The sequence below is a fragment of the Gigantopelta aegis genome, chromosome 4 (assembly GCF_016097555.1).
Source record: "Gigantopelta aegis isolate Gae_Host chromosome 4, Gae_host_genome, whole genome shotgun sequence".
In the NCBI taxonomy this organism is placed as follows: domain Eukaryota; kingdom Metazoa; phylum Mollusca; class Gastropoda; order Neomphalida; family Peltospiridae; genus Gigantopelta; species Gigantopelta aegis.
In genome coordinates, this window is record NC_054702.1 from 89,303,314 (window position 1) to 89,320,519 (window position 17,206).

Here is a 17,206-nt window from a genome sequence, read left to right on the forward strand (position 1 = left end):
AAAACTTGTTATATGTTTGCTTTTTCCATAATAATTCATCGATGGGAAATATGAACACACAAAAATTCAAAGAAGTTTGCATTTATCACTAGACATGTCTACAAAATGTGTGAAAGGTCATTACTATTTTTAAGATTTAGTAAATCAAAGACAAGAGAAAAAAAACACCAACCATTAACAAAAAATATTCCATCACAGTTGATAAATACTTATTAAATGAATTACTGTAAGATATTTTGAAGAAAATATACTTATGTCAAAACTGAAAATGGCAAAAATACACAGATTTTGTTTTACTACAACTTGTGACCAAACGTTACACTTTAAAGAGACGGACCCTAGTTTCAACCCATGAAAATTAACACTAAGTTTAGTTAATCTACAAACGTGTAACACACTTGGATAAAGTTACAATTAAGTGAAACAAGAGTCTGTGACTTTGAAATGGTGAAATACCCTCTAAAATAAGACTAAAACTTGACTCCATAACTGTTACTTCTCGGACGCATGTGTGTTTTTAAAAATATGAAAAATGGATTTTGTGATATTAAAAACACCAGGATGACCAAAAACACTTCGAATGTGCGGAAACGGATAATCTAAACAATAGAATCTAAGTAAAGTTTTATTTCAGTTATTAAAAACAGCTCTAATAGTAAAAAATATGCCTTAGTGTTTAAAAACTAGGGTATGTCCCTTTAATGTTTGACAGTCTGTTTTGATACATCCATTTCATATAATACAGATGAATATAAATTCTGTTTTGCATCTTCAGCAGATTTGATCATAATTATTTGGCAATGCATTTGTAGATTAATTCCAAACTAGGTAATACTTTATATGTGTAATGAGGATTACAATATACACGTATTTACATTTTTTAAATTTAGTAGCTGCATAGAAATAGTCATCAACTAAAAACAAGCGGATGCCAACATGAAAATATTCGGAGGTGTTGTTCAAGAGTCTAAAATGTTTATATTTGGTGTGGTTTTAGGTCACATTAATACAGGCTACGATTGATAATAAAGCACTTAAATGATGCCCACTGTATTACAGTGTAAGACATTACAACACATTAACACAACCCACAATAAAATTACAAAACAAAACCGTTTCACCAACAATAATGGATGAATTTAAATGAATGAATGAATGTTTTTCAAGACATCTCCACTTCACTAGCAGAGTATGTCAACCACCACTATACAAAATGCTACATATGCAATATGCCTTTGCCTATCATAAGATTGCTTTTCCTGTAATACAATGGGCAGGGGCGGAGGGAAGTCCAACATTTTATTAAAAGTCATTTGCATTGCATACACTAAGGGTGGAATAAAATGTTTTTTGCAGACTCAGAATTGGGAGATTCAAATTCAACAAGCTTTTTGTTTTTTTTTGTTACATAATATACATGTCAAACAATTAAAAAACTGTGAAGACTATAATAAACGTGACAGAATTACAACATGTTACCGTAAAATGTACCATAAATACAACTACACACTTAACACCCACAGGTACTATAATGAAATAACATACTAGCATTTATAACTTCAACCTGTATTGCTTACAAAGCCCTTCAAACAAAATATGAGAATAAAATTAGTAAATACCAATGATTTATGCATAGCTTAAATATAACCACACCTAATGAGGAATTACAATATAAGCAATTACTAGTGACATCATGATTTTTTTTTAATGAGATGAACACCTGGAATTTAATGAGATCATAAAAAAACTGCTAGAAAAATATTCAAGAATTTTTAGTTAAAACTATTTGCAAACTTTCACAAATGCTTTTAATTCAAAACTGAAATTTAAGATAACAAAACTGGAAGTTCATCATCCATTTTAACCTTCAATCTTTGCTATAACTGAATAGTAAAAATGGATGTCTTTAATTTGCTAAAAGATTTATTATTTTTATCAGGATATGCCATCAATTCAAGAATGCTTTGAAACACAATTATTATGGTATTTAAATAATGGACTACAATTTAAAATTATATCCAATTTTAACATGACGGTGTGAATGAAGCATTTTCAATAGTATTTTTATCACAAATATTCCATGCTCTATGTTAATGACAAATGTAGTCAACAAGCTGGGCAGTCTCTTCATCAAAATTTGTATAATGTATATCTAAGTTGTATGCAAGCAATATATCTATTCACTTCTTCATGACAGTAGATGAAGAGCCACAAACAGACTGTCTTGTGCACTCATGAGCAGGAATACTTCAACAGTTTTGCTGTTCAGTTTTGTGGCACCATATTAAATTATGTTAAGTGGACTCTGTTTAAACTGGCACAATATCAGTCCCATAAAGCTACCGTTAATCTATTAGCAATACAAATGCCTAAACTAGCTGCTGTTTATTCCAGATTTCAGATGCAAATTCAAGAACAAAGGAATGGTAAAAAGTAATAAGCTCAGTCTACACTGATAAGCAATTTTAACTTTTGAACAGAGACAGCAATTCCCCAGTAATTTGATTGATTGAAAACATATTTTATTGCATAAACAACAAAAGGATTGGGCCCAAGTTAGCCAACTTACTAGGCCTTCTTCTTTTCAATACATGTAGTATTAGGACACCAAAGTGAAATGAAATGATCACACCTCTCTGAATGCTAATAGACAATGAACTGCACCTGGTGTCATGGTTATATGCAACACGATCAACTGGATTATTAGTGCTATACAGAGTTGGTGTCTGGTCACTGCTAGTGAATATAACGTTTTATTTACGCCAGTATTTTCCTATTACAATATTGCAACAACTGTAACTCAGGATAAAGTCTGTCTACACCGACACTCTGTGTAAACTGGCATATTCCGTCAGTCCCAAGTGAGTGCGGTTTAGACAAAGTCCACTGTACTCATTTGGATATTGTAAAATATTATTGTGTGAAGTAAACAAGATCTCAAATGATCGTTACTTTACTGAGCATGAGCAACAATAGAAAACATTCTACAGATGTTTTTAATTACAATTTATTTCAATAAAGAGGATGAAATACTCAGTAGCCAGCTTTAAACTGCCCTTTTACCATTTATGATTACATATTAGCAAGAAACCAACATAATTTAAAAAGACGTAATTTTTAACAAAGTAAACATCTACATTGCATACATGTCCAATCCACAATGCAATAAAATAACCATACACTGAACATGTATTATGTAACAAATATAAACAAAATATTGACACAAATGGAAACAAAATGAAAGCCCTCAAATAATATGTCTTTAACTCAAATACAAGTACCGGTAAAACCAAGAATATTCATTTGTCCATGCACAACAGATTCACATAAACGAACCAATATGCAAATTTAGCAGGATTCCATGCATCCATGACCCCTAGATTTGGGGCCGGAAGCGTAAAATTATGAGAAAAAAATCCCAAAATATCTAGATTACATCATTTACAATTCAAGTGGAATCCTAATATAAAAACAATTCCCAAACTCAATGCCTGCAAACTAAAATCTATAAGCATTACCTTATATTTATGTTGCACAATGACTATTGAGAACACTAGGAACATTAAGTGGTTTAGGATACATGCATCAAGTAAACATTAAACAATATGAAAAAATACCATTCCATTTTTATGAAACACATTTGATAATTGTCCATTTTGTTTCTAAAAAGTGCCCCAAGAAACAACATACTTTTATTAACCCCAAAAAGTAATATGTTACTGCTGAATTATGAAAATTCAAAACAAAGTAATCAACGAATAGTTTTAAGTCCAATGTTTATATCATATGCATGGCAGAAAACTTCTATCACTGGTTTTCTTAAATTTACAAGCAATAAAGAGTAAAACGAACAGATTTTTATTAATTTAAAAACACAAACTGTTCACATGGTAACCAATTAACAGTTCACATGAACCCAAAATTGTGTAACCACTATTTGAAAATGCTTTAAATTGTACGTCTTACGGTAACTAAAAGATATTTTTTACTTCTAGCCAATACCAGTAGTGATTAATAATTAGTAAAAATTTAACAAATTAATGTGGGTAACATATAAAATATCAATGTCCAGCTTTCATAGGTTGCAAAATTTTGACATGCAAAACATGTTAAACTTTTTTTTTTTAAATTTATATATCTACTTTATGTGTAAATTTTAAAACCCAATACTAACACTCTGTAAGCTTTGGGCAATTTGATTTATTTGGCTTTAACACAAAAAAAAGGTTTAAAAAAAACAAACAAAAAAAACAAAAAAACATTGAACTACTAATGGAAATTTGAAATGTGTTAAAACATCAAATAGAGATTCCAAATGATAATGAAACACCAACAATTTACTTAAAATTGGTACTAACACAACTATATGAACATTTGGCAAAGAAGGCTTAACTATTTATTCTAAACCTAATTAATATATAAAATGTTTAACAATATGTAATATCTGACATTCTGAAAGTCTAAGTCTACACAGCATATTGCACTCCTTGCACAAAGACTGTCTGTTCTATAGTTTGAGCCAGCTCAACCCTGCACATAAATTGCCTGGACTTGTTGTTTGTAGAGCAGTATTACTGACTAATGAACTAGACATTTCTTTACTGAAATGAAGGCTGTACAATTAGCACTTTATAAATGGAAGATCAACAAAATAACAAAATGAAAATAAGTATAATAACTCACTTAACATACTTGTGTGAACACATCAATAAACTTATAAATTATTTAAAATTTTACAAACTATACATAACACTGACTGAACACAACTGAAACACACAAATTTACAATATATAGCATAATCACTAATCAAATGGACAACAACTGGGTATGGTGTAACAATATAAGCTTTATAACTTGTTAGTATAATGGTAAATGCAGATTGGAATGCAGTAGTAAACACTGCAAGCATAACCTGATAATGCTGGCATAAACAGTTATTAATTTTCATAAGCTGCATCAGCCATTTTGATGTACATTTTTAACAATAGTATCAAAGACATTTTCTTATTTAGTTCTTATATCTTCAAAATAATTATTAATAATACAGTGCCCAGAACAAAGTAATAATTATTTTACAGGTTAGTTGCCACAGGAGATTCAGATGATTTGGCTTACAACAAAGAACACTCTATTAATTAATGAAGACACTGCAAACAGTTAATGTTTCATGAAAGAGTGGTTTCAAGTCTACATTTAAAATAAAACAAAGCTTCTTGTAACTGGGCCAATTCATATATGGATCTCCATTTTGTCCCATCCTGAACAATATTCATTGCAAATAATGTTTAATGTCTGAAGATTGAAGAGATCAAAAGCTGTTTATATACAGTACTGGGCCTAGGAATATTCACTAAATTAGACAACTATGAATCACCGTTTTTAAATTATTTACAATGCATAGTATTCAGGACGGGCCAAAAAGGAGACCTTTATTTCAAATGGTCCAACTTCAGATAAATGATGGATGGGATATGTTATATGCTGTTAATCACGTGGTATGTGCACCTCATTAAAAATAAAACAAACTATTGTTCACACCATGTATATATTCGGCAAATATGATGGGACTTTAATGGAATTACAACACAATAAGCATTTACCACACTTGTAATATCTTATCAAAAATAATACCATGGAAATGTTATATTTTCAATGCAACAGGAATGTAACTTAAATGAAGCCGTTTTTAAACATTCACAATAAATTTGCTGCCCTTACTCTGAGTCGTGTTATTCTGCTTAAAGGAAGAATGGCATCACATCCAACAAATGTTAATATATTAATAAACTCAGTGGATTTATGGAATGCAATTAATGTGTTAATTGTTTATATATTTATTCATAATTCTTACCAAAAAATATCATCCACTACACTGACCAATTTAATAATGAAAAATCCTTTTTTTTAATGACTTCAGTTCAAACAAAGGATTTGGTAAACTTTCTTTATAATATGAACTACCTAGTGTTTGCACTGTATATAATACAATGTAGTAGCATTACAATATATAATTAGGTAATTATTATAATCTTACTTGGCATCAAATTAAACTTTAAACATTTGTTTCAATCATTTCAGAGTAAAACCCGAAGTATGTTATTTATTACCGGCGAGCAAAATTTAATAATAAGAATTTGCAACACAAGTGGCAACAAATTTTACTGCAATATAATTGTATATTTTAGTAGCAGAAACGTTTAACATAAATCAATAATTCTCCATTACGTATGCCAACAAACACATAAAAAATAAACAGGTTTTAATCTTTAAAGTATCCAGTAGAACTAGTTTAACCACAGATATGTTTTACATGCAGATACTAATCTAACTGTACTCCTTTCATAGGGTGAACACACATGGATGGGATGAAATTAACAAAACGATAAATGGGTGATGCAATAAAATACATATCAGCATGTAATTAAAGAATAACCTATGGTTATGTCTTGCAATTAAGACTAAAATTTAATTGCAAGTAATGATGTCAAGAATAACAATATGGCGGTATCACTGTGGTCGTCAGCATAGATGATGTCATTACCTTAGACTTAGACTTAGATACGGTTTTAACATGCTCCTAGACCTCTATGGTTTCGAACATGCCTATCCAGAGTCCGGCCTCCGATATGATCGGTGGTCTGACTCGGGGCAGGAAGATAAAATAGATAAATGCATGGTGGAAGCAAATCAAATGTTTTAAAACACTTATTTAAATGTCCACTTAGGGGCAGGGGCAGTCTTTAAAAATATTTGTTTTCTCCAATAAATTTCTCGCATTTGAATGGTCAAATATTTTTATTTCATGTTGACAACCACAATCGCCATCATTTAATTAGTGTAACACATTTTAACCATTTATTAGCTGGTTTTTTCCTGATTTGTGTTGATTAATGGATCAAAGGTTATACTGGCAGGACAAAAAGATCTTAGGCTGCTAAGACCTGACTTGGTGGGTTGGCTAAAAAAGTTTAATTGTTGATTGCAACATAAATGTACATGACAGAGCCGAGTTAAAACCATCATGTGGTGATATCACCATAGCTTCTGTTCCAGTCATCAAACTTTTGGAGAGTATCTACAGGAACACTTCGTCTTATTCTCTTCAGAGCATCCATGAAATCACCCATATGGATACTGCGCACCTACAAAAATTATAAAAAAAGAATCAATGAAGGGTTTTCTTTAAAAAATATTTCATCTAATATTTCACACATAATAACTGTAACCACTCCTGCTGTTCCAGTAGTAAGCTGGTCTGATTTTCCAAATATTTAATAATTAAATGGAATCTTCCAATGTATCTGTGGTTCAAGTTTCCTGTTATGTGAACATTCATATGTCCTGTTAATGTAGTTTTAAAACAAATTTATAAATCATAGTGGATATACCATTTAAACACACCTGGCTCTTGGGCTTAAAAGAATATGACTGCATAAAATGAAACCAACAAAAAAGACCACTTTATACAGTATTTTAAGTTATATTCACAAATTTTACTCAGGTAAAAACTTTTAATTGTTAACTAGTTAAATGTGTTTGAACAGTAATGCATCTCTTACCTTATTTGCATCTACACATTTTACTTCATTTAAACTCAGCTCTGAAATGTAAACAAGCTAAATGTAAAACATACAGTTTGTAAAAAATGGAGCTACATGCAAAACTTTGAAGCTGAACTAAACACAAAACATTGACACCATCACAACCATGGGAAACTTAATAGGTATATCTCACTTGTTTACTTTGTCAAGGTAAGACAATGAACGACTGCAGTTACAATTTCACTCAGACTTAAATCTTTTGACCCCTACAAGACCAAGTTATACAACCATATTGGATATCTATAAGACAATAAAGAACTAATAATTATTTTCAGTTCCATATGGATTTCAGAAATGCTGTAACACGAAACAGAATAACATAAGGTTTTGCCTTCAAGATACAGTAAAACTCCTCTAAATCGAACCCTCTATAAACCACAATTCCCTCAAATCCAGACATTTTTCATAGTCCCTTTTCAAATAAGTACAGATGAGAACATCTCCACACCAGATAAAATCAAACTTTTTACTTGGTTGAATGGGTGTCTGGTGTAGAAGAGTTTCACTGTAGACGTTAAACCAATAATTATTATCTGCAAGTGTTTATGTTGCCCTGCATATCTTACCTCGAATGGGCCCCAGAGCGGCATCTTTGGCTAAGGCTGTGAGATCACTACCAGAATAACCATCAGTCAACCTGAAAACAGAAAATAATGTTTAATTGGCATCACTTAAAATCTTCACTTTGAAATACCAAATAAAGTAAATCCTGTGGTCATTGGAATATATATACTATAAAAAAAAAACCAGAAACCTGTTTCTGTAAGAAAATATTGATAATTTGTCAAAAAGAAAACAACAGTTACGTCAGATTGAATGTGTTAAGTAAAATTTCTGTTATCCTTTCTCACAATAACAGTACTACCATCCACCTAGAGTGAGTTTTAATGGCTCATTGTGGAGATTTAAGTTATCTACAAATGGCCTCAGTGGTGTAGTGGTTAAGCAATCGGACCTAATCCAGATAGGTACTGGGTTAGCCTTCTGGTACCCAGAGTAAGTTGAACGACTCGAATCAATGGGTAGGGGTAAGACCACTACACAGACTTCTCTCTCACTAATGACAAACCCACTAACCCACTGCTCTGGACAGAGTCCAGATAGCTGAGGTGTGTGCTCAGGACAGCATGCTTGAATCTAAAATTGGATAAAAGCAAGTATGAATGAATTACTTCCCTCTCACTAACCACTAACAACTAACCCACTGTCCTGGACAATATTAACTGCAGTCCTCAACACACAGCCCAGATAACTGACACATGTGTGGTCATTACAGTGCACTTGAACTTCAAGTGGATATGAACTCGAAAATAATAGTTACCTGGAGAGATGGTCAAGTTCTGAGGGTGACAAAGGATTGTCGTGTTTTGACAACAGATGACTTATCATACTCCGTCTGGTCGCGAGGTCAGGCATCATCACATACACACGTTTTGTGAAGCGCCTGTTAAAACAAACAAATGCATTCTAATCATGTTATTTCTCGACAAAAAGTACATTAAGCTACACAGTTGATTCTATAAAAAATATTTGTTTGTTGAAATAAAACATACTATTTCAGCAGAAAATATAGTTTTTCTTATTTAAATTTTTTCAAAATATTAAATTGAAAAGAAAAAGGAAATAGATTAGGGTGAAAACAATGAATATGTATGATTTTTGTTTTCAAATAAACATTACATGTACAATAATGATTAAGATACTATAAAAGATATTTTCACTGAAATCTGTTTTAACACTATAGTATATAGCTTGTGTACCATATAGTTTTTCTTATTTAAATTTTTTTTAAATATTAAATTGAAAAGAAAAAGGAAATAGATTAGGGTGAAAACAATGAATATGTATGATTTTTGTTTTCAAATAAACATTACATGTACAATAATGATTAAGATACTATAAAAGATATTTTTAATGAAATCTGTTTTAACACTATAGTATATGAGCTTGTGTACCATACTGATTTTACGAAACTAATGTCAGGATTCTTGCATTGCCCGAGCAAGAGTGAAGGTAATACATGAATCCTAACACGAGTTTTGTAAAATCAGTACGACACACACAAGTTTAATAATTTGTTTATTATCCATAATATTATTATAATTGTATGAATGACAAGGACCGTGTCAAAACATTTCATAGCTTAACAAGAAGGAGACGACGAATTGACCAAACAAAATAAAGTCACAAAGAACATTACTTTATTAATGAAATATGAGCTAAGACTGGGGAAGCTACATTATGTTAATGAAATCACTTCCCAAAATCATGTCATTGGTTACTCACATGATTACATCATACCTGCCAACTCTAATGAAATGAAAATCCTAATAATCGATTTATAGCCGAGCCCCCACCCCCCTTGGAACATTTTGAAAAACTACATTAACAATGGTGCATTCTGGAGCATTTTTGAGACATTTTAGGGACATTCTTGAAGTGATTTGTACCAGCTTTCATCATAAGTAAACATATTTACAGTGAGTGTAACACATCAAAGTAGATAAACATGTACAATGTGCACATAATCCTTCAAACTACAAATTTCTAGGTTGGCGTAAGGTGCAAAAGGTGCAATCTAATTAAAATTAGCTCCACTATTACATGTGGATCTAAAGACAGCCAGTTGGAGCTCATGTCCACCAATCAAAACCTTACTTGCAGAATCCTGCCAGTGATTTAAAACTAACAACACTGCGTAGTCCCCAATGTCCAGGTAACATTTCGTCTGTAAATAATAATTTAAATATTGACCAATCACACTTCACCTTTTATAACGTTATTTGGGAGCATACAAATTCTAAAAATATCGGGCGAGTCTATTTTAGTGGCCGCAGTACAGCGAACCATACCAATACGTACAGGGTGGGTTATCAGTCTTCAATTTTACATTAAAAATTATTTATTTATTTTATAAAATTTAAAAAAACTAAATCAGTCTTCAGTTTTACATTACAAATTATTTATTTTATAAAATAAAACATGTTTTAAGGCATTCGTAATTCACACGAAACATGTATACCCTCAGGATAATTCGGAATGTTTTCAAATTATTTTTAAATCACTGGCAGGATTCTGCAAGTAAGGTTTTGATTGGTGGACATGAGCTCCAACTGGCTGTCTTTAGATCCACATGTAATAGTGGAGCTAATTTTAATTAGATTGCAAAAGGTGTAACACTATTTCTTAAAAAATAACTAAAATATAAATTTTCAAATAATTTTAAAATAGTAGTCAAATGGTAATTTTGGAGACCTATATAGCACTAACCTAACTTTTATACACTCAGCAAGTATGTAACTGATGTGACACTGCATTATTAGTTGCCATTTTTTTTGCCGGCTTGGATGATTGAACCCGCGATGAAACACGAGCGACGATTGGTCAAAATTGATTGCATGTGTGACGTAAAGTGCAATTGGACCAATGGATATGCATGTAATTCACTAATAGGACCAGTGTAATGTAATGGGACCTGTGTAATACCAGCATACTACAAACGGGTCACACTCAAAAGGACCGATTTAAGGACGCGCTGAACGATTTTTTTAAATTTGTTTTTAAAAAAGCGGAATACTATCTTTATAATTCGTAGGGCAGAATGGGAATAAACAAATCTTAATTATTCCGCATAAATTGTAATAGTTGGCAAGTATGTTACACTTGTTATTACACAGGTGCTTTGTATGTTTTTTTTTATTAACTTGATTATGTTGAACCCTGTGGATAATAAAGAAAGAGATTACCGTAATACAGCATCGTCCAGTTCTTGTGGTCGGTTTGTTGCTCCCATTACCAATACCTTGTCATCTGAACCACTAGCAACCTGAAAGTAAGTGGAATTAAAACACTTTTACAGATGAATTTGTGTCACGTTTAAAATTTTAAATACTTTAGAGAACTCAATACAAGCAGTAGTTCCTACATAATGACCATTTTCAAAATATAAAACTGTAAGAAAGGATATAAAGTTTGTTTTGTTTAATAACACCATCAGAGGATATTGATTACCTGATTATAGGCTACTGAATGTGAAACATTTCGTAATTCCAACATATAGTCTGCAGAGGAAACACACTACATTTTTCTATTAGTAGCAAGGGATTCTTAATATGGACTTTCAAACAGATAGGACAGCACATACCATGGTTTTTGATATACCATTGTCGGGTGTAGAAATGGAATGTTTATTTTTATGACTACAAAACATTCAAATATAATGAATACTAATAATATATATATTTTTTAAAGGTCTGATATTTGTGAATTTTAGCATTAATAAAAATCATATCTTGTGATATTCCAATAACTAATTTTATTACTTACTCCGTCAAACTGAACAAGGAATTCCGTCTTTAGTCGACGACTAGCATCATTTTCACCCTCTCGTCTCTCACACAGCAGTGAATCTATTTCATCTGAAACACCAACAAACAATGTTTTGAGTTCTGTGGTAACATAAAATTCATTAAAGTGAAAGACCCTAGTTTCTTGTTTAAGGCATATTTTTCACTATTGGAGCATTTTTAATAATTGAAATCTCACATTACTGAGATTTTATTGATTAGATTATCCATTTACACACATTCAAAGTGTTTCTGGTTATACTGTTTTCCTAATTCCTCGAAATGCATTTAAAAAAAAAAAAAAAAAAAAAAAAAAAAAAAAATGCATATACCTCTGAGAAGTAACAGTTATGGAGACGAGCTCAAGTCTGCATTTTAAACGTATTTTCCATTGTAGTGTCACAGATTCGTTTCACACTGTTAAAACTCTATCCAAATGGGCTAGAGATTTGTAGATTAAACAAATTTATTTTCCATTTTCACGGGTTGAAACTAGGGTCTGGGACTTTAATGGATGTTAAGTTACCAAAGAATATGCTACCTAGTGATGTTATAGTTAACACAGATTAATATTTAATCACAGTACAATCTGTTCAAGTATTTTCTGTATAGGAAATAGTTTATTTTCTTATAACCAAAATACTGTATTTACATGGTTTGACCAGTAGAAAAAAAAGTTTGTTTTGTTTTACGACAACTATAGGAAACATTGATTTATTAATCATCGGCTATTGGATGTCAAACACATGGTCATTTTGACAGTTTTTCCATTAGTAGCAAGGAATCTTTTATATGCACCATCCCACAGACAGGATAGCACATACCACAGCCTTTGTTATGCCACTCGTGATGCACTGGCTGGAATGAGAAATAGCCCAATAGGCCCACCGATGGGAATCGATCCTAGACTGACTGCACATCATGCGAGTGCTTTACCATTGGGCTACGTCCTGCCCTGACCAGAAGAAATACGAACCCATAAATATGATGGATGGCTGAAGTTCCCTGGCAGCTGCAAACAGAGTGCGGACAAGTTTTTCTCCTTCTCCCACCTGTAAATCCAGACAATAATAACATGTAGAAATATTTAAATATATAACTTATAAATATTTTATGAAGAAAATGTATAACTGTATTAAGAACATTATGTGTGTGTGCTAAATGTAGGAAGAGGCTTTAAAATAAGGAAGAGCCTGTTGGCCAATTCCAATTCTTGGCTGTATTTGATTGTAAAAATAAAATACAGCTTAAACGAATACCATTTTAATTTATCTGTACGTAAATGTTTAAAAGACCAGGTGCAACATCCTTTTCAATTCAAAACTAATGTTTTACTGTACCATTTGTATTAAATACCTAGAGAAAAATATATACCAACATCCAATGTGTAATGTATTGAAAAAAACCCATCAACTACTTTAATAATGTGAAATAAATGAAAACGTTTAAAATGAGATGGTGGTGTAATGGTTAAGACTGGTAGTTAGTGGGTTCATATCCTGGTACCGGCTCTAACTGAGAGCAAGTTTAACAATGCAATGGGTAGGTGACTACAACACCGATTTCTCTTTACCACTAATCCACTGTCCTGGACAGACAGCCCATTTAGCTGACGTGTGTGCTCAGGACGAAAATAACTATGAATGAAAAGAGGACGAAAATAACTGTGAATGAAAAGAGGACGAAAATAACTATGAATGAAAAGAATGAATAAAATCACCATTCAGTGTATAATAAATATTATTATCCATATGGATAAAATATCTTGGTACATATCAAAGTGATACATCCCACTAGAACGCCAAGTATGATGTAACACTTTGTGATGTCATCGATTAGTGCACTACAATTTTACAGAAATGTCAACCAAACAAATTGAGTGATATATATTAAGAACAATTAAGGGTAATAAATAGAATATTAAACTCGCTACCATTTCATATCATGTTTATGTCTCTCATGAAATAAATTTCATTGTCAATTGCGACAAATGAAAATTATTTCACTTGGGACATAAACATGAAACGAAATGGAAGCTTGTTTAATATCCTATAAAAGCAGCCTACCCATTTGGATGTGAGACTTGATGCACTGATGTTGAAGAAGACAGAATTAGACTCATTGGCAACAGCTTTAGCCTGAAATAAACATTTGAGTTAAATAATGATAAAGCTAACGATGTGTAAACTATTACTTTTAGATGTTGAATTTAGTGTGTGGAACTTGAAACAAAGGATTAATTTGATTTTTTTAAATTTTATGTTAAAAGAATTTGGTAAAAAATCCTGAAAGTGAAAGAAAATTATACCTTTACCATATAACTATTCAAACATTTTTTATAAATTAAGTACTTATCACTTATATTTATAACCAAAAAATATTTAGTTGTTTCCTATATAGGAATTAGAGCGAAGTACTAACCAACATTGTTTTCCCATTTCCTGGAGGTCCAAACAATAAAAGACCTCTAGCTGGGGCCCGCAATCCCGTGAACAGCTGTAAAGAAAATAGTATCCATCAGGCTTAAGTCTACAGTATTACAAATATAAATCTTCTTTTTTTTTTTAATTGTAACAAATTATTATGATCACATGTAAAATGAAAGTTTACTGGAAAAAAAATCTTTAAAAAAACATCAAACTAAGATGTCTTAGTTTGAAATTAGTCACTGGCAGGAATATGAAATGAAGGCTTTTACTTTTCTTCATCTCAGCCTCCACCTCCTACTTGTTCAATTTTTAAATGGCCAATATCAAATTCAGATATACACATTTTTAAAACGTTATTAATAGTTTAATGGACAACATAGAAAATGTCCTTACAATAGTGTATCATAATTATTATCAAACATGAATACATAAGGATTCATTTTATTCTTTTTAAATTACCTCAGTGAAAATGACATTAATCAATTAAATGAACTACTGGTAATTTTAAAGTGAAAACTCCACTCACCTCTGGTCTAAGTGCAGGTAATATTACAATTTCTTGCAGTGCTTGTTTGGCAACATTCTGACCAGCTGTAACAAGAACAAAATGTGTTCAATATAGCTGTTAATACTGGTGGATTCCCAGTAAACAAATTCATAGGGACAGTAATGTTAGATGTATTTAAATGGCTCTTAAAATGGCTCATAGTCAAATACTTGAGGTACCAATCAGCACCACTTACAAAAATTAAAATTTGTGAACCTAACAAGACCCATAAAGAGATGCCAAAAACATTTTATAGAAAAACTCTGAAGGTACGACTCCCCATTGATAGACAACAAAAAGTTCAAATTGCCTGCAATGGTCCATTTCAGACTGCATAATGTACTTGTTTATTTGAAGTTGGTTATAATAATAATGTTATTTTGGGCCACATTTTGGATGTCTGAGGGAACTAAGCATATCCTTTGATAGTGAAACTTCCATTAGAAAGTTGCCACCTTGTCCCATTGTCAGAAATAGCACTTGCAGCGATACAGCCTTCTAATAAACCAGTCTTGGAACATTGATCAGAATACAAAGGGCCTATATCATTGGGTCCATTGAGAATCATGAACTTGTTACCTATCCATCTCTGACTGATTTCATTTATGACAACCTACCAATATCCTTAAAATTGACAGGAGGTCCCTGGTCGACCACTTCATTGAGTATCATGTTGGCTAATTTCTTATCACAATTCTTCAGGCCAGACAATGACACCTTCCTTTGTTGACCAGAAGAGGAACTTCCTGAGCTTTTCATCTGTAACACCAAACATCATGTCAATTAGTGGATGTGGTTCATTTCTAAAGATTATATGAGTAAACTTCAGGAAGTATTAAAGGGACATTCCTGGCTTTGCTGCATTGTAAGATGTTTCCGACTAATAAAATATTTCTACGATTAAACTTACATATTAAAATATTTTCTTGTTTATAATATCAGTGTTTGTATATTCAATGTGTTTCTAGTCGTCTTAATATTTGTAAGAAGCCTAAACTGGATTTTGTTTTCAAATAATTTCGTATGTACGAAAAAAACATATTTTAGGAAATAAAATGAGATTAAGCTAGTACAAATATTAAAACGATCAGAAACACGTTTAATACACAGCCACTTATATTTTATGCAGACAAATATATTTGATATGTAACCACAATCGTTAAAAACTCTCTGTTAGTCGATAATTGCAGCAAACTCAGGAATGTCCCTTTAATGAAAAATATGAGTTTCAACTGGATAAAGTGGACACACATCTATATAAAACTAACTGCCAAAGTAAGTTCAAGAGACATGATGAAATGATCAACAGCATTTCTAGCGGAAATGAAATTCAAGTCTGTCTGTCTGTCTGTCTGTCTGTCTGTCTCTCATACACACAAATTAATATCAACATGACTAAATATAAACTGCAAATATATATGTATCTACTAATATTCTTTCTTCGAGGTGCATCTGAACTGACATGTTTTGGTTAGTACAGATGATATCAAACAACAGCAAAATCACATACCTGAATATACAATCCTTTTGGTTTTTTAATTCTAGCATTAAAATAATTTGTTTGGGTTTTTATTTTATCGATCTATTTAATGTTGTGAATCACGTTATATTTTACCCTATCAAAATGGACCTACTGACTGATAAAATTAAAAAGAAATGTGTACATCTCCTTCAGACTAAACGAAATCCCACCATGAATCAGCAAGTAAATCCAGTTGGATTGTAGATTTTTCTTTCACTGTTGATAAATTCGTGTGTGACTCACCTCTCCTTGTGAAAGGTTTCTCGTATGAAGGGATCCTTTCCTGCCAGTTCGTGGGGAGGTAAGGCCCCTGGCATCTTGGCCCTTGTTGGCAGACAGCGACCGAGGAAGTGTGTTACTTTTGTGTATTGCCATTGGTTGTTGCTTCAAAGCTCTCAGCGGTCTCGAAGAAGCTGCAAAGTTACGTGATGACAAATATTTTTATTTATTATAACACAGAATAAATAGATGACATAAATATTGGATAAGTTTCATGTTTGATTAAAGTTATACCCACTTTAATGGAATAAAGTTACGATGTTTTGTAACAATACAGAGTTAATTTCTTTCAATTGGAGATTTGTTTTTAAATGATTACACAGTTTTAATATAATTTTATTTTCATGCTAAAAGCAGTTTATTTTTGTTGTGGTTTTTAATACATAAATACACCGTAACACCTATAACAAATATTAAATCATCATTGCTATACGAGTCCAATAATAATAATAAAATTTTTACAACCTAAATAACAGAAATTA

General features: G+C 31.7%; 1 protein-coding gene across 2 annotated transcripts in view; it reads right to left on the bottom strand.

Moving 5' to 3' along the window:
- Positions 1-2,993: 2,993 nt before the first annotated feature.
- The window catches only part of LOC121371360 (spastin-like), a 32,983-nt gene continuing 18,770 nt past the window's right edge, over positions 2,994-17,206 (bottom strand). For both annotated transcript variants that reach the window (XM_041497187.1, XM_041497186.1), the window contains 12 exons: positions 16,689-16,858; positions 15,541-15,682; positions 14,903-14,967; positions 14,369-14,443; positions 14,014-14,085; positions 12,924-12,999; positions 11,928-12,019; positions 11,348-11,427; positions 8,923-9,045; positions 8,168-8,238; positions 7,560-7,600; positions 2,994-7,142 (listed from right to left, as the gene is read on the bottom strand). In XM_041497187.1, the coding sequence (XP_041353121.1) occupies positions 7,020-7,142; positions 7,560-7,600; positions 8,168-8,238; positions 8,923-9,045; positions 11,348-11,427; positions 11,928-12,019; positions 12,924-12,999; positions 14,014-14,085; positions 14,369-14,443; positions 14,903-14,967; positions 15,541-15,682; positions 16,689-16,858 (1,130 nt within the window). In that variant the 3' untranslated portion in view covers positions 2,994-7,019. The remainder of the gene's footprint in view (positions 7,143-7,559; positions 7,601-8,167; positions 8,239-8,922; positions 9,046-11,347; positions 11,428-11,927; positions 12,020-12,923; positions 13,000-14,013; positions 14,086-14,368; positions 14,444-14,902; positions 14,968-15,540; positions 15,683-16,688; positions 16,859-17,206) is intronic.